General features: G+C 39.3%; 1 protein-coding gene across 8 annotated transcripts in view; it reads left to right on the top strand.

Annotated features, from left to right (window-relative positions):
* VEPH1 (ventricular zone expressed PH domain containing 1) overlaps nucleotides 1–18,913 on the top strand; it is a 266,231-nt gene that overhangs the window by 221,220 nt on the left and 26,098 nt on the right. For 4 of the 8 annotated variants that reach the window (XM_005546203.4, XM_045386724.2, XM_005546204.4 and 1 more), the window contains 2 exons: nucleotides 12,557–12,693; nucleotides 17,182–18,805. In XM_005546203.4, the coding sequence (XP_005546260.3) occupies nucleotides 12,557–12,693; nucleotides 17,182–17,418 (374 nt within the window). In that variant the 3' untranslated portion in view covers nucleotides 17,419–18,805. Of the gene's footprint in view, nucleotides 1–12,556; nucleotides 12,694–17,181; nucleotides 18,806–18,913 lie in introns of those variants that run through there. The other 4 variants (XM_074031312.1, XM_074031310.1, XM_005546208.5 and 1 more) reach the window with 2 other exon arrangements.

The following is an 18,913-nucleotide window of genomic DNA, read 5'->3' as shown; positions in this document are numbered from 1 at the left end:
AAAGCTTCCAGTGCAGACATTATAGACATCTATTCATTGTCAAAACGTTTGAGGCCAAGTGCTGAACCACGACAGATGGAACTCCCGTTTAAAAATTCCATGAAAGGGCTGGGCGCGGTGGCTCACGCCTGTAATCCCAGCACTTTGGGAGGCCGAGGCGGGTGGATCATGAGGTCAGGAGATCGAGACTATCCTGGCTATGAAACCCTGTTTCTACTAAAAATATGAAAAATTAGCCGGGCATGGTGGTGGGCGCCTGTAGTCCCAGCTACTCGGGAGGCCAAGGCAGGAGAATGGTGTGAACCAGGGAGGCGGAGTTTGCAGTGAGCCGAGATCACCCGGCTGCACTCCAGCCTTGGTGACAGAGTAAGACTCCGTCTCAAAAAATAATAATAAAATAAAATAAAAATAAAAAATAAAAAAATAAAAATTCCATGAAAGCAGTTTAACACCTTAAAATGTTCCAGAATACAAGAATTCACAGGCAGGTGGGACAATGGTTACAATGTGCTCGAATGGTACAACCCAAACAAGTTGGCCCTCCTTATCACAGAGGGGCACAAGCTTGTCAGATGTATTTTTTCCATCCCCAGGCAAACTCTACAATGTCCAGGCAGTATGGGAAAGTGCTCAGTGTTTAAAACTAAAGTCCTAAGGCCAGATCCCATCAATAATATCTATCCACGCAATCTTATTAATGAGACTCAGTAGGACAAACATGGGATATGTGTGAAACCCTTTCTTACTAAAAGTTAATCCTACAATTAAACAATGATCAGCCAGGCACAGTGGCTCACACCTGTAATCCCAGCATTTTGGGAGGCCCAGGTGGGTGGATGGCTAGATCCCAGGAGTTGGAGATCAGCCTGAGCAACATGACGTAACCCCGTCTCTACAAAAAATACAAAAATTAGCCTGTGGTGGCACATGCCTGTAGTCCCAGGTACTTGCAGGGCTGAGACAAGAGAATCATTTGAATCTGGGAGCCAGATGTTGCAGTGAGCTGAGATCATGCCACTGCATTCCCACCTGGGTGACAGAGTAAGATCCTGTCTCAAAAAAAAAAAAAAAATTGTCTTCTTCATTGCCACTCTCCTGATCTTTTCCTACTGGTCTCTGTCAGTCATGGCACAGCAGTCCTGGGCAAATCTTCTTTGATAAGTTTCTCATAAAGACACGTACTGCTCAGAACTACTAAACAGGTTACCATCTTGGAAAGTGCCCTTAGAATTTTTGTTTCACTATTAACACAATAAATAGCAAAATTCCACAAACACTAATTCTGAATATTTTTTCTGTAACCCTGTTGATTGAAACCAAGAACATGAATCTAAACTTATACTGCCATTCTTGTCTTTAATTTTATTAAAAGTTCATCATTTTCTCCCTACAATTGGTTTTGCAGTTTTACTCTTTCGTATATCATATAACCTATTACTGTCATCTACCATAAAGATACTAATTATTTCCTATAAGTTTTTGAGCAACCTAAGAATCACCTGTGAACCTTGTTTAACATGTAAGGCTTCTCACCCTATCCCAAAATTTTGATTCGGTGGGTTTAGGGTGGTTCCTGGAAATGTGCATTTTAACAAGCCGGCAGATAATTCTGATATAGGTGGTTCTTACAACACAGTTCAGGAAACATAGCCGTAAACACTTACAACACCGTGTTTCTGAAGCTTTTTTGCATCAGTACATCAGTAATTGGTCAGAGAAGCATATGTTTTGATGAGTATGAAATTACTTAGAAAGGAAGCCATTCAGTCACACGTGGCAGTGCCCTCAAAGGGCTGCTGTCAAACTTAGTTTGTCTGTCCAATTTTGGTCCCCACAGTATTGTGTAGGATGTTACAAAATCAGTGAGGATCATGCCTCCTGGTTTATTCACTGCCAGTAGAGAAATATTGCACTCTCAAACGCTGCCTGGAGATTCATAAGAAACATGCCATTTGTTATGATGCTTAGCAATTTCAAAAACCACAGACACTCAGTCTACTAAATGTGGCTCCTACGACCCCTTCATTTAATGCTTCTAGCCCTCTTTATGCATATCCTCCGGAATTATAGTTTGCTTTTTTAGAACTGACACACACACCAAAGAAAAAAAATCAGTAAAACCATGGAAGAAGATTGAAGTAAATTTGAAACTTCAAATACACACAAAGAAATTCCCCGTAGACTGTATGGGAGTCATAATTCCCAGAAGCAGTGTTTTCAAGGAGGATAAAATGACATGCTATATTTTTTCTCAGTTCTTACTTAAAAACTAAGAATTTGAGGTCAATTTATATGTCAATATCTATATATCTATATATTGATGTTTATATATGTCAATCATTACATATATATTTTTTTTTTTTTTTTTTTGAAATGGAGTCTTGCTATGTCACCAGGCTGATGTGCAGTGGCATGATTTTGGCTCACTGCAAGATTCAAGCAATTTTCCTGCCTCAGCCTCCCGAGTAGCTGGGACTACAGGTGCACACCACCACGCCCCGCTAATTTTTTGTATTTTAGCAGAGACAGAATTTCGCTGTGTTACCCAGGCTGGTCTTGAACTCCTGAGCTCAGGCAATGCGCCCACCTCAGCCTTCCAAAGTGCTGCGATTACAGGTGTGAACCACCGTGCCCGGCCTGGGGTTTATTATTTTTTCTTCCAGAATATGTTTTCTTTTGAAGGCATTTATCTTTAACAATCAGAAAAGAGTGTCTAGAAATTCAAATATCACAAATTAAACTCATGACGGTCTAAAATATGAGTTATTTATGCACAATGCAATACTTTCAAGACAAAAGTGGCATAAGCCAAAAAGCACATAGTATGAGTAATTTTTGAGTCTGGATGAAAGTCAGTGTGCCATATGAACAGTAGTTATGTGGAGGTTATTGTCTATCGTCATTCCTTCAAGACTGTCACAAGAACAAGCAGAAACAAGCAGAAAGTCTGGGAAGAAAAGGAAGCAACCACAGATAACAGGAAATTCACCCAATGCACCTCAATCTATTATTGGTTTGGCTTGTAAATGGCAGTTTCAATGAATACATAGATGAGTTACTCAAAAACAGAAGAGGGCCAGATGCAGTGGCTCATGCTTATAATCCCAACACTTTGGGAGGCAGAAATGGGAGGCTCACTTGAGATCAAAAGTTCAAGACAAGCCTGGGCAGCATGGTAAGACCCCATCTCTACAAAAAAAATTTTAAAATTATCCAGGTGTGATGGTGTGCACCTGTAGTCCTAGCCACTTGGGAGGCTGAGACAGAAGAATAGCTTGATCCCAGGAGTTCAAGGTTCCAGTAAACTATGATCAAGCCACCGTATTCCAGCCTGAGCAACAAAGGAGACCCTGTCTTTAAAACACACACACACACACAAAGAGAGAGAGAGAGAGACAGAGAGAGTTCGCCTTCCATTTGAGACACTTCGAATTGCCTTTCATACCTCCATTTTTATTAAAGGTCCAAGTTCAAAGACTGCAGGAGTCCCTCTCTTACTCTGAATTCTCTTAGTGTTCCTCACACTTTTATATAGGCCATTAGGACATGGTATTTCTAAAACCACCTGTTCATCACAATAAAAGGATTATTATAATTTACATTGATCCATGATGTCCATCATGATGACAGTAGCTACTATTTATTGATCCGTTATTGTGACCAGGTCTCAGCTAAGCAAGACCACTGTCAACTGTTGTGGCACTTTTATGTGCCTTCATTTATGGTGCATGTAATCCTCTCGGGGATGCATGGCTTGAGTAGAAAACCCCCACAGCCATTTGTGTTGTGTTAAGTATAACTCTAGGGAGTAGGAAAGGGAAGCTCAGTGACGTCAAATAGCTTGTCCTGGATCAGTCAGCTGGTAAGTGGCAGATTCTGGACTTCCACTGAGGTCTGCCTCCAAAGACAATGCTCTTACTGTATAAACCATAGGCCTACACTAGACAAAGTCATTGGTACAGTCTCATGTGATCTATTATAATAAAGAGTAAACATGGCGTTCAGCACACTGATTGAATAAATTATAATTGGTTAAAGACATTCAGAATTGCAACAAATCTTAAAACAAGATAGAGAGTGAATTATTGAACTCTTGTGCTCTTGAAATAAAAGAGGTCTGTGACTACACAAGATTTTTTTCATTATGTCACATTACAAAGTATTACATTCCACTCTGCGTGGTGCCCAAGGCTCTTTAGGATTGGTCTCTCTGATTCTCACACTTCATCTCTTGCCTCTTCTCTCCCACCCTGCTTCCTCGCAGAATTAGTTACGGTTCCCAGAATACATTTTATGCCTCCCTTCCTCAGCTTTGGTCCTTTGCTATGAACTTTTTTTCTTTTTTATTTCTTTTTTTGACTCAATGATCTTCCTCCCTTTGTCTTCATAGCTGCAACTTGTCCCTGAGAATTCAGCCCATACAGCATCTACTCTAGGAAACTTTTCTGCTTTGTATGCCCCAGTTTAGAATAAGTGTCTCTCAGTGTGTTCCAGTTAGACCCTGTGCACGGATCTAGCCTGGTACTTATCCCACTCTGTACTCACTTGCTTACTGCATTTCTCTGCATCTCAATGATTGAGACTGCCATATTTGTGTTTATATCCCCTTTACCTGGCATGTGCCTAGTGTGTGGTAACCATAAAGGCATTTTGAATAGAAGAATGGGAGAATCAATGAATGGCAAAGGGTGTTAATAAAAAGTGGAACTCAGTCTTCCATGACAAGAATAACATGAATGCTAAATTCTCTTATTAACTGAGAAGAAACCACTGGAGGCATCTCATTCATTTCTAGTCAATTCCACCACCAGGACATAAAAGGATTTTTCTCTATTCTTTGGACCCTTTAGGAGTTTTCCCCCTTTAACGCCTTTCTACCCTTCCTCCATAACAAGGCAATCACCACCATGTCTGTAGTACAAACTACCTGCACACTGGCAAGTTGTAGGCATAAATACTTTGGTCTAGTCAAAACAAAAGCAGATCTGTCAAGAGGAAAGGTCATGGCAAGTGTTTTGGGATGCTTGAGACATTTTGCTTGTTGTCTTTCTAAAGGGCCAAAGAATGACAACATCTGCTTATTATGAGAGTGTTTTGAGAAAGCTAGCAAAAGTTTTAGCAGAAAAACACCTGGGGCTGGGCATAGGGGCTCATGCCTGTAATCCTAGTACTTTGGGAAGCTGAGATGGGCAGATTGCTTGAGCCCAGGAGTTTGAGGACCATGGGCAACATGGCCAAACCCCATTTCTACAAAAATAAAAAATTTAAAAACCAGCCAGATGTGGTGACACGTGCCTGTGGTCCCAGCTACTAGGGAGTCCAAGGTGAGAAAATTGCTTGAGCCCAGGAGGTGGAGGCTGCAGTGAGCCATGATTGTGTCACTGCACTCCAGCTTGGGTGACAGAGTGAGACCCTGAATAAAAAGAAGGGGAGAAAGAGAGAGAGAGAGAAGGAAAGAAAAAGAAGGAAGGAAGGAAGGAAGGAAGGAAGGAAGGAAGGAAGGAAGGAAGGAAGGAAGGAAAAAAGAAAGGAAAGAAAGAAAGAGAAAGAAAGGAAGGAAGGAAAGAAAGAGAAAGAAAAAGAGAGAAAGAAAGAAAGAAAGAAAGAAAAAGAAAGAAAGAAAGAAAGAAAGAAAGAAAAGAAAGAAAGAAAGAGAAAGAAAGAAAGAAAGAAGGAAAGAAAGAGGAAGGGAAGGAAGGAAGGAAGGAAGGAAGGAAGGAAGGAAGGAAGGAAGGAAGGAAGGGAGGGAGGGAGGGAGGGAGGGAGGGAGGAAGGAAGGAAGGAGGGAGGGAGGGAGGGAGGGAGGGAGGGAGGAGGAAGGGAGGGAAAAGAAAAGAGACAAACACACAGGAAAGCTTTACTAGAGAGTCCTTGTCCACTACAACAACGCTCCTGCTTGTTCTTCTCATCAAACAAGGGCGATTTTGTGAGAGTTTCCATGGAAAATTATTAGGCATCCACCTTACAGTCCTGATTTGGCTCCTTCTGACTTTTTCTTTCCTAATCTTAAAAAATCTTCAAAGAGCACTTATTTTGCTTCAGTTAATAATGTTAAAAAGACTGCATCGACATGGTTAAATTTCCAGGACCTTAGCTCTTTAATGACGGACTAAATGGCTTACCAAAGTGTCTTGAACTCGATGGAGCTTATGTTGAGAAATAGTTTCCACTTTTTATTTTTATCTTCTAATTCCATTTTTTAATGAGCTTTTGAAGTTCCCTCATATATCTGAACTTTGATGAATTTGATATATAATCTGTGCCTGATTGCTTCTGTTCTCCATCTCTTCTGCCCAGCTGCATGTCCCACAGGCTGCCATGTAGCGATTGTTTCAATAGGCTCCTTTAGCTCTGGTGTTCAGGTACCTTCCATGACTGGGGACACCTGTAAGCAGAGGAAGGCAGGAGAGTGAGGTTGAGTTATTGATTTGCTGGCTGCCTCCCTGCTGGGACACTGAGGGTCGACAGTGTCCTCTATTCCAGGCCACAGCTGTCATCAAATGGTGCTCTCCATACCGGTCTCCCACTGAGTCCTAACTGTTCTCTACCCTTTCCTCTTCAGGCGGAGGGATGTTAGGCCTGCATGGTTACTGGCCCCAGAATACCATGGCGCTTTTCCTACACCTTGCCCACTTCTAAGTAAATAATCTGTTAACTCTATTAACTCTCCTCAATTGCTCAGCCTGAGATGCCATCTGTTTCCTGCCAAGACCCTGCATGACACATCACCGATCCTATCTGGGGCCCATGAGGCTTCATGCCTGGGCTGGACCCTCACAGGCTCTAGGCCCCTTCTTAGTCCTTTCTAATGGGGCTTCAGAAAAACTTTCCCATAAAGTCCACTATATGACCTCTCTGTGACTGTTACACAATCTCTTTCCTGGATCTTACACCTAGAAAGCCTTGAATTGACTTCTCCCTTCAACCCTCAGCCCATGACTGTTCGAGAGCACCTGCTTTACACACTTGTTTCTGAGTTCGTTGACTCTTCCAGCTTCTTAGGTTCTTTTGTGTGTTTTTCCTCACACACCTACCTTGCTACCACTCTATCTGGAAAATTCCGTCTGATCCTTTTCCACACTCTATCTGGAAAATTCTCTCTTCTTCATGAGGGTCCCAGCTCTCATGTCACCTTGTCTCAACTAGAAGTGGAATTTCTGCTCTTCAAATGCTGTAACACGTGGCTTATACTTCTCGGTAGCACTTGCCAAACCCTACACTGAGCAGTAGAATTTGTAAAATGCTGTACCTTCCCTAGATAATAAATTAAAGCTCCCTGTGAGGGTGATTTTATAGCCCCTCAGATCCAAATATAGTGCCTTACAGCTTATCTGTGCTTGAAGATACATATAGGGTGGATGGATGGTTGATAAATGAGCAGATGAACATTCTTTATTTTTCATTCTTCCTGCTGTGGATCTTCTCAGCTCTGGGAGACCTGTTATTATTATACTTATTCATCAACTTCATGTTGAATAAGATCAACCCCTTCAAAATTCATTTTTTTTAGCAACAAATACTTTTAACTTGGTGCAGAAAAGGGATACAATTAACATATAAACATTTGTATTAGCATTCTGAAAAACTTTTAAGTTGACAAACACAGTAACACTTTGCGTTCCAATTGCACTACAAAATTCAATTTAATAACCCATAGCTTTTATAGCCAGTTGATATTTTAAAAAATGAACAGATCCGTGTTAGTAGAGAATGTCCTAACCAAATTGTGATGCTTTGTTTTTGGTGTTTTGTTTTGCTTTGTTTTTTTAAGAGATGGCATTTCACTCTGTCTCCCAGGCTGGAGTGCAGTGGCATGATCATAGCTCACTGCACCCTTTGACCTCTGAGGCTCAAGCGATCCCCCTACCTCTGCACCCCTCCACCCCTCTGAGTACCTGGGACTACAGGTGCATGCCACCATGCCCAGCTAATTATTTTATTTATTTTTTATAGAGACAGGGTCTCGCTATGTTGCTCAGCCTGGTCACAAACTCCTGGTCTCAACTCCTGGCCTCAAATGAACCCTCTGTCTCGGCCTCCCAAAGCACTGGGATTACAGGGATGAGCCACCACACTTGGCCAAATTGTGGTGCTTTAAATGAAATAATGTGTTAATTGGAAAGTGAGGATGTGTTTGAATATCCTCTATGTTCTACATGCAAACAGGATTATTTTAGATGATACATGATCATACCCTGATAGTATCACTCCACATGATATTTTTTAAATGGAATATGATAATCTTAGAAAAAATGGTTTCTTGATGTAGCTGTGAAGAGGCTGTGATATCATACCTAAATCACTTGCTTCAAAGGACATACTATGGGCAACAGACCTTTAGAATGACACGTCCCCAGTCATGCATATGTTAGATATAATAGCAAAAAAAATAAAAGTTTTTTAAGATATGGGATATTAGAAAAATTTTGTTTTGTTTCTTGAAATTCTTTTAAAATTAATCTCACAACTCCAAATTGCCTCGCTTTTACTGACTTCTCTGAAACTGACTAATACCTAAATTTGGGGCCTCACATTCAGCTACTTTAAAGTTCTGCTAACATTTCCTTCCTAAAACCGTTTCCATTGATTTTTTCCCCCTAGGGCTGATTTTCACTGGTGAAAAGTATTTGCTTCCTGGCTTGTCTCTGAAGTCCTTCATCCTTTGTTGTTAGTAAGCCTATCATTTTGTCTTCACTGTCTCATCATAGTCATTATATCCCATTCACCCATGTCTTTAAGGACTCCAACAATTTTGCCAAGTGTTCCTTGTAAACTTTGGTCACACATAACTCTTCAAGTGAAACCTTTGGATCTGCCTTGAGAAAAAATAAAGTAGATAACCCTCTATGTCAAATCCAAAAGGATCTATGTACTTAAATTTTCCCTAAGTCAATCATTATTTCAAATCATCTCAGATATCATAATTATTTCAAATGTTTTTTGAGTAAATATGAAAGACTGAGACAGGAAAAATGTATCATTATTAAATAGCATTACATTAAATCATCTTGTCATTAAAACCATGGTACCAGCCTGAGCAACATGATGAAACCCTGTCTATACAAAGAGTACAAAAAAAATTAGCCAGGTGTGGTGGTGCGCACCTGTGGTCCCAGCTACTCAGGAGGCTGAGGTGGGAGGATCACCTGAGCCTGGGAAGCAAAGGTTGCAGTAACCCAAAATCTCACCACTGCACTCCAGCCTGAGTGACAGAGTGACACCCTGTCTTAGGACAAAAAAAAAAAAAAAAATCATGGCAAGAAAGCAGTGATCACAAACTGTAAAGTCAAGTCTTTCCTAGAAGTGGGACTGGGGTGAAGGAGAAGCAGTGCCTTGTGCTTTGCTATTTGCCTCGTATCCTCACATAAATTTCTTTCTTTTGATTTTTGACATCCCAGAATCCCTTTTTAAAGGGGAGGGGGCGGCATTATTATTTTCTCTTGCTGATTAGAAAATTGTAGTTTAGAAGATTCAAATCTAAATCTTCTGAGTTAATATTAAAAATCCTCGAACATTACAATTAGATTACCATGTTCTCTCACTTGAAAATGTGAAAAATGGGTGTTTTAAAATTTTTTAAATTAATTTCAGCTTTGGTATTTTGTTTTTGTTATTTGTTTTTACTTATTTTTCCCCTTTTTTCCCCTCTTGGATCACCTCTTGAAACCTTCTTTCCTCATCCCAGCTAGGCTGCTGCACCCTTTATGACTCAACGGTGCACTGTTAATAAACATTTACTGAGCCTCTAGCCCAGCAGGCACTGTGTTAAGGCTGTTCCTGCTCTCAAGGAACAGGTAACCCTGGGGGAGACACAGTACCCTAAGTGCTTTAACTGAAGTCTCTGTAGATGTGGTTGCACAAAGGAAACCACTATGTTTATGGAAAATTTAAATTTGCAAAGAGCATTACTAGCTTTAAGAATGCTCCATGTCAGACAATTTCTATCAAAGCAAAGCAGAACTCTGAAATTTTTTTTTTATATTAATTGTAAGTTTATACTTCATGAGTTCCTGCTTTCCTTTGCCTCTGCTATGCTCCTTAGTAACCTCCACTAGAGCTTCTCAAAAGATTGGAGGTCTCATCACTGAGGTCTCAGATCAAATGTCACCTTGAACATCTAAGCTCTTTCCTGACCACTGAAATGCGTGCATGCACAGCAAGTCCCCAAGTCACTTACTCCCTATTCTATTTTCATCATAGCCCTTATCACTATCTTACAATAGATTTGATACGTATTTTCAGTGTTTGTTTGTTTGTTTTTTGAGATGGAGTCTCACTCTGTTGCCCAGCCTGGAGTGCAGTAACGTGATCTCAGCTCACTGCAACCTCCACCTCCTGGGCTCAAGTGATTCTCCTGCCTAACCTCCCAAATAGCTGGGATCCACCCACCTCAGCCTCCCAAAGTGCTGGGATTACAGGAATGAGCCACCTCGCCTGGCCAGTTTTTAGCCTTAATTTGGAGTTGACAATGGAACAGCCAATTGAATAGTTATCCAAAAAAAAAAAAAAAATAGCCTTAATAGTACTTTGCTTATGAAAACTCTACATTTCAGCTGGGCATGGTGGCTCACACCTATAATCCCAGCACTTTGGGAGGCCGGGGCGGATGGATTACCTGAGGCCAGGAGTTTGAGACCAGCCTGGCCAACATGGTGAAACCCCGTCTCTACTGAAAATACAAAAATTTAGCTGAGCATGGTGGCGATTGCCTGCAATCTCAGCTACTCAGGAGACTGAGGCAGGGGAATCACTTGAGCCTGAGAGGTAGAGGTTGCAGTGAGCTGAGATCTTGCCACTGCACTCCAGCCTGGGTGACAGAGTAGACTTTCTAAAAAAAGAAAAGAAAACTATATATTTTATTATTTTTATCCTGAAAATGCTCTGTAAAGGTGAGCAATCCTGTGCGGCAATTATTAGACCTATATTAGAAAAAAGAAATGGTAGTGTACAAAGGGCAGGTTGTGTTCATATGGTCAAACAGGCGCTGTCCAGAATTTTTCCAAAGTGATGGAACAAATTTTATTGCTTTCAAGGTGCTATGAAAATTGAAGATAGCCGGGCGCGGTGGCTCAAGCCTGTAATCCCAGCACTTTGGGAGGCCGAGGCGGGTGGATCACAAGGTCAGGAGATCGAGACCACAGTGAAACCCCGTCTCTACTAAAAATACAAAAAATTAGCCGGGCGCGGTGGCGGGCGCCTGTAGTCCTAGCTACTCAGGAGGCTGAGGCAGGAGAATGGCGTGAACCCAGGAGGCGGAGCTTGCAGTGAGCCGAGATCGCGCCACTGCACTCCAGCCTGGGCAACAGCGTGAGACTCCGTCTCAAAAAAAAAAAAAAAAAAAAGAAAATTGAAGATAAATATATACAAATAAATATTGTCCTACTACAGATTGAGCTTTCCATTGTCCCCTTCTTGCTGAAATCAGGTGCTTTCATCTGAATTTGAAGAGTGAATCTTATGTTGTTTGTAAAAGGAATAAAATTCTTCAGTTCAGCATCTAAACTCTGACATTGCAATGGATCTTCTAATTCTGTGATCATTTGTAATCATACACACTCTGCTTCAATGTAAAATTAGTCCATTCAGTCAACAAATATTTATAGACTTCCTACTATTTGCCAGGCACCATGTTAGATGCTTGGTGATTCAACAGTGAACAAAGCCAAGACCCTGCCCTTGTGGAGCTTCCAACTGAATGAGACAGAAAGATATTAATCAGATAAGCACTAATATCTATCTACAAATGATAATCCCTGCTATATAAGGAACATGCTATGTGCCATGAGAACTTATGGGGGAAAGCCACCCTCATCTGGATTTGGAGAGGGCTTTCCAAATGAAGCAACATTCAAGTTGAAATGTGAAGTGATCAGTTGTTGACTAGGTGAAGATGGGAGTACAGAGAGGGGAAAGAGAGTATGTGTGTTCCAGAGAGTGAGAACAGCATGTACAAGAGTTGGGTAAGTTTGCCTTTGCAGCTTAGTGTTATGGCTTTAGGAAACATGTCTTTTGGAGTGCTGCATTGACTTTTGCTGCCAAATAGCTAAATATACTTGGGTTTATGATTATTTATAAAGCTGTATTTCCAGAAGTTCATGTGTCATAAAGCATGGAAATTTGTTTTTTATTACCTAGTTACTGGCAAAATCAAAATGAAGCTTATGGCATACTAGATACTTTGTGCCAAAATTTCAAACTATTTCAAATTAATTTGGTCATTCCAACATTAGAAATGGAACACCATGAAACAAAGAAACTAAGCACAGAAAGCTAAATATCCAGAAAAACTTTAAATACTGTTAACCAGATGCTCTTTGTGTGAGCCAATTCCTTTTGAAAATGTCAATGAGGGCTTTCAACAGTTTTCCATTGTCATATCTGAATTGTGCATTCTTTTAGGGACAAAGGAGGAAAGGTTAACCAAAGTCATAATTTATTAGCCTACTTTCCAGATATGCTAACTGGGTTCTGGTACACTGTACAGTTCTGACTTTTGATCACTTACCCAGTAAATAATGGAAAATACATGGCATGATTATTCTGCTACCTTCAACAGTTGTAAATCAAGATGGCCAGCCGCTCATCGAAGGAAAACTTAAAGAGAAGCAAGTCAGATGGAAGTTCATCAAAAGGTGGAAAACACGCTATTTTACACTGGCTGGAAATCAACTTCTGTTTCAAAAAGGAAAGTCTGTAAGTTCCTCCATCATCTTTTACACTTGCATTTTTAAGGTCTTGATCTCCACCAATAGCTAGACATTTTGTCTTAAGTTTAAACTCTGATACTTTTTCCATCTCCATTTCACCATCTTACAGCATTGTTTTCTCATATATGTCTGTGTCTAGTCTGTTTATTCCTATGTTCGTTGGTTCACTGTCCCCTTCCAGTTTATTATGGAAGCTTGTTTTAGTTGACTTTAGTTGTTTTAGTTGAACTGCAGAGGGACTACTAGGTCTTGACTCAGACACCGTGCCCTTTGTTTCCTTGTGGACCATGTACACAAATTCATGACTTATGATATTGGCTCTAATTTTTTATAAATATAGTTTATAATTGGAAGTGGGGGGTCCAAAAAAGGAGGACATAGGCAAGGAGGAAAGAATGGAGGCTGATTTACTTCAGGTACTTTTTATAGTCAACAAAGTTTAATTCTGATTAAAATATTACTGTCTTTCATCTATTTAATATTCAGTTAATGAATATAGTAGAATTGTGATCAAACTAATAAATATTTAATATAATTTTCCATTTGAATAAGATGCTCAGTAATTATTTGTATTGTGAATTTTCAGTGGAAAATCTCTGAAGTAGCATTCTATTCCAATCAATAATGCAAAGTTATCCTCTTTTCAAATTGGTTCTATGTATCATTAAACTCTACTGATTCAGGATCAAGAGGAATCAAATCTTGACCTACTTCTTGAGTATTTTAAAAAATAATCATAATGACTAGCATTTTTTCAGTGCTTACTATGCAACACCTTGGATTGCCTCTAACAATCCTCAAAATAATCCTATTAGGCCACCACTGCTATTATTGCCATTTTACAGATGAGGAAACTGAGTCAAAGAACCTGATTGGATTGTCCAAGGACAAAGCTAATAAGGTGAGAAAGGGTATAACTGAGGTCAAGATCAGGCAGTGTTTCACCAAAGCATGTTCTTAAATGAGTTTACTGCTTCCCATGTATACTTAAAATACAGAGCCACTGGTGTACTCACCAGGGATCTCCATAGAAACAGAACCAATAGGATATATAAAGACATATAAGAGATTTACTGTGGGAATTGGCTCATGAAATTATGGGGAGTGAGAAGTTCCATGATATGCTGTGTGCAAGCTGGAGAACCAGGAAAACTGGTGGTGTAATTCAGTCTGTGTCCTAAGGCCAGAAAATTAAGGGAGTCAATGATATAACTCCCAGTCCAAGGCCAAAGGCCTGAGAACCTGGATATGGGGGTGAGCTGCGGCGAGGGATGTAAGTCCCAGAATCTGAAGGCCCCAAAACCAGGAGCTCTGATGTCCACAGGCAAGAGAGAATGCATGTCTCAGCTCAACAAGAAAGAGCAAATTTATCTTTCCTCCAACTTTTTATTCTATCCAGATCCCCAATAGATTGGATGATGCCCACCCACAATGGTGAGTGTGGATCTTCTTCACTCAGTCCACTAATTCAAATGCTAGCCTCTTCCAGAAACACCTCACAGACACATACAGAAATAATGCTTTCCCAGCTGTCTGGGTACCCATTAGCCCCGTCAAGTTGACACATAAATTTAGCCATCACATAAACCAAACTGTATGAATTAATTAATGAAAAGTGGTAAATTAGTTAAAAATTATAATTCATTCTGGACCATATGCACTATATCTTTAGAGACCTCATTATAAAACTTACTTGAGGCCGGGCACGGTGGCTTATGCCTGTAATCCCAGCACTTTGGGAGGCCGAGGCCGGCGGATCACAAGGTCAGGAGATCAAGACTATCCTGGCTAACACGGTGAAACCCCGTCTCTACTAAAAATACAAAAAATTAGCCGGGCGTGGTGGCGGGCGCCTGTAGTCCCAGCTACTCAGGAGGCTGAGGCAGGAGAATGGCGGGAACCCGGGAGGCGGAGCTAGCAGTGAGCCGAGATTGCACCACTGCACTCCAGCCTGGGCGACAGAGCGAGACTCCGTCTCAAAAAAAAAAAAAAAAAAAAGACTTACTTGAACATTTTAATCAACAGGAATCAAATATCATGTATTTGAATTATGGCAAATTCTGACCAGTGTTCTTTTAATTAATAAGACTTCTGTTAACTTTTTGGATGAAAAAAAAATTTTTTGTGATACCTACTGTGTACTCATGTTACTTTCCTCATCTGTGTGTATTATGACATATACAGATGGACTTTTCTGAGGCTGAACATCTTTTTGAAAGGGCAGTTCAATTTAGACAGCTATTGGAAATTTAAAGAAACTTTTTTTTAGCATAGGTTCACACTAAAGCATGTTTAAAGTATTTAAAATGACTATCTGAATTTTCTGTTTTTATTCAAGAAATCAATAATAGAAATGGAGATGTAGTAATTTTCCAGATCCCTTAAGACAAAGCAGAGTCAATCTATAAGAATGTTTTTCTGAACTCAAATAATGACCTTTATACTTTCTGATTCATGGCTTTTTAATAAGGTTTAAAGAAAACACAATTTTATAATTATTATAATAACTCGTTTGACATGTTTATCAGGAAATAATGGTCTGACATTCCATAACTCTGACAAAACTTGCAGCTCAAATAGTGGGAAATAATTTAATATAGCATGAAGGCCACAGCAAAATACTTCTAATCTCCAGGGAAACAATAACCTACCAGTGGTCAACAGTCCTGCTGAAGCTTCAGGTCCTTGTAAAAGGGCCCCTTTTAAATGAAAGAAATGTGCATTTTAAAATGAGAGCTGAGGTTGAAAGACTCTAATGGAAGACTCTAATCTTTCACTTTTGCATTTTTAAGACCTTGATCTCTACCAACCAGCTAGGCAATAGTGTCCTTTGACTTTCTATTACTGTCTCAGTTGATTCACAGTCCATCTTTAAATTACTATGGTAACTTTTTATTTTCTTATCAATCTCTGTTCTATGCACTGCTTCAAAGAAAGGCAATTTTATTACTGTCAGATACTTACTGTAAACCAAATTAGGCTAGCAAAGTATTGTCTAGTGTGTATGTCTTCAAACTTTATCCTGTGTACCCTAAAAGAATTTTGAACAATCTATGTAATACCTTGCAACATTTTAAGTTGCAGCAACACTTTTAACATAAGTTTAACATTTGCCCGGACTGTAATTTCTGTTGAATTGTAAATATTGACATTTTAAAACAAAAGGATTACATCTCTCCATTAAATGTAACCACTGGATTAAAATACCGTAGCAGTTTAACACCTAACACTATTTTTTAATACATAAATTAACTCTTTTTTATATAGAAATGTCCACATTGTTTCTCTTTTTCTTTGTTTTGAAATCATGTTTCTGTTCTACCTCTATCACAGCATTTTATCCTGAATGGCATTTCATTTTTCACTGAGTAAAACTGTATGTATAAATTGAAATTTGATTGTTTGAATTTCTTGTGACCATCCATCTCCAAGTGTAATTTTTTCTGACTCAGTTATCTTTTCAAAAAGTTATATCCTTCATGAAAATACCTAAGTGTAATGCCAAGCTTAATAATTATTAAACATTAAAAATTGAAATATTATTGAAAATACAGCTCATAATGAAATAGATGAAGAGTGATTGCATTGCCTTAGCTGATGGATACTTCCCTGATGTCAGTAGTTGGAATTGCTTTTTTATTTGGTGTTTCTGAGATTTTTTTTTTACATTGGACAAAACATCATAGAAAGTATGGGATGAGTGAAGAGGTTGCTTTTTCATTGCAAAGTAAAAGGAGGGTGATTGCAACAGGAGAGGTGGGCAAGGAGAATTGGCAAACTTCTCAACCACAGGTACTTTCTTTAGTAGACAAAATGTATTCATATTAAAGACCTGAAATTGCTTCAAAGAAATATCTGACCCCTTAAAATTATTCGTCTTAGCCCAGGCGATGACCTTGGTATTGTAGAGATCCTTAAATTTTTGCTTTAATAAAAGGTGAATGTAATATCATTAAATATTCCTTCCCTTACTGTTTGTAGATGAAGCATGCTTCCAAAGCTGCAGAGAGTTTCAAAAACAGTTTGGTCTATGGGAACACTGGAAACCTCCCTATTCAATTAAGGTTTGGCAAAATCTTTCTCAGAGGTAGCACAAAGGAAAATTCAATTTCATGCCTCCCAAACTACCCGAAATTATAAGTTAATAGCACTCCAAAATGTACCATTGCACCTTGCTCTATTAATATAACGTTAATAGAAAATGAAAGAACTCTGAATTTTTCCCAAATCCCGCTTTATAATAATATTCTATAAATTAGTTATCTTGTGTCAACTTATGATACTCTAATAAAGGCCCGATTGCTCACTCCTTCAGTTATTCTAATGATTCTGAGGCCTTAGCACCCAAAATAACAAAGGTCTTGAGCTATAAAAAGTGAAAGGATTCTGGCCCTCTTAGAAAATTCTCCAGTAGCCAGAGATCCTTGCCTACAGTAACAGCCAGCCCATATTCTTTTCTTCCCATGCCTTTCAGAAAGATGACCCTGACGACTGCCCAATAGAACTCAGCAAAGTGCAGAGTGTGAAAGCTGTGGCCAAGAAACGCAGGGACCGCTCTCTCCCCCGGGCTTTCGAAATCTTCACAGACAATAAAACCTATGTCTTTAAGGCCAAGGATGAGAAGAATGCAGAAGAATGGCTCCAGTGCATCAATGTGGCAGTTGCCCAAGCCAAAGAGAGGGAAAGTAGAGAAGTAACCACATATCTGTAGGGATTTACAAGTCAGCCACGACAACTACACACCACAGGCATTGTATTATCAATGCCAATGTCAAGAAAAAGAGCTAAATTTACCAAGCCATGTTGTTTTTTACTAAATACCAATGGAATTCTTGTCCTTTAAGAAGAAGGGCCTAAAATGGCAGGATTCTTAGTAAATGTCATACTCTAACAGCTTTAGTATTGACTTCAGAATATATCTGATGCCTACAAAAATAAAATAAAATAAAATAAAAGGAGCTAGAGAGTATGCCCTCAGACAGTGTGGGGCCAGGAAGGGAAAAGTCACTGATAAAAGAACCTCTGTAGATATGTCATTTAAAACTATGAGAAAACAGCATGAAAAGATGCCTGAACTATCCATCTTGAGGAAAGATTAGCACTTCTGATGAAAATCACAGTCTGTCAAATGTATTAAAAGAAAAATTTTTAAAAAAACCCGTTAGAAACATTGAACTAATGTACACTGAGAAAAACCATATGACTTACTTATAGACATATAATTACATGATCCTCTCTTACTACAAATGAGGCTAACACATGGTAAAATGGTTCTCAAGTCAGTTATGTCATTAAATACTTCTCTTTCAGAATTATTTAATTATTCTCTTTAAGTTCATTTTATATAATCTACAGTTTAGATGCTTGGACATATATCCTGCCCAAGGCACTAAGTGTAATATAGAAAAAGAATAGAAGCCATTTTCTCTATCTTCAAAATAATGTGCCATCTCCATTAAAATTAAGACTTTAAAGTTCTATAATTTTTTCTTTGTATTCAACCTTTTAATACCTCCAAATTACAAATATCTATTTTTTCACTACATAGATATATAATTACACTATGATAGAAAGAATGCCGGAGTGATTCTCAATGATCCATGCCTTGGTATAATCCTCTCCCCTGCTGAGTGTTGGTGGGACATGTAACCTGCTTCTAACCAACAGAACATGGCAAAAGTGATGGGGTCATCTCTCCCATAATTATGTTACATTATATAGCAAAAGTGAAGAGAGGTTGCAGATATGCATAAGGTTTCTAATCAGTTGACTTTGAGTTAATCAAAGAGACCCCCCTGGGTGGGCCTGACTTAATCAGACTAGTCCTTTAAAAGAGGGTAAACAAGTCAGAGACTCTCTCTCCTATTAGCCTTAAATAAGCCAGCTGCCATGAGCTCTACGGCTGGAAGGAAATGAGTTTTGTCAACAACCATGTGAGCTTGGAAGAAGCATCTGAACCTCAGATAAAAGCCCAGCCCCAGCCAACACCTTGGTTGCAGCTTTGTGAAACTCCGAGCAGAGGACCCAGCTAAATCACGCTTGGACTCCTGACCCACAGAAACTTTCAGATAATAAATGTATGCTGTTTTAAATCTAAATTGTGGTGATTTGTTATGCAGTGATAACTAATACAAAAGCTAAGTTGGGCTACATACAAGGGATTACTTTTTCCTTGAAATTTATTTATTATGTTGTCTAGTATAGAA

Source organism: Macaca fascicularis, chromosome 2 (assembly GCF_037993035.2).
Source record: "Macaca fascicularis isolate 582-1 chromosome 2, T2T-MFA8v1.1".
In the NCBI taxonomy this organism is placed as follows: domain Eukaryota; kingdom Metazoa; phylum Chordata; class Mammalia; order Primates; family Cercopithecidae; genus Macaca; species Macaca fascicularis.
Note: the sequence above shows the minus strand (reverse complement) of the source record. Positions and strands in the feature narration are given on the sequence as shown.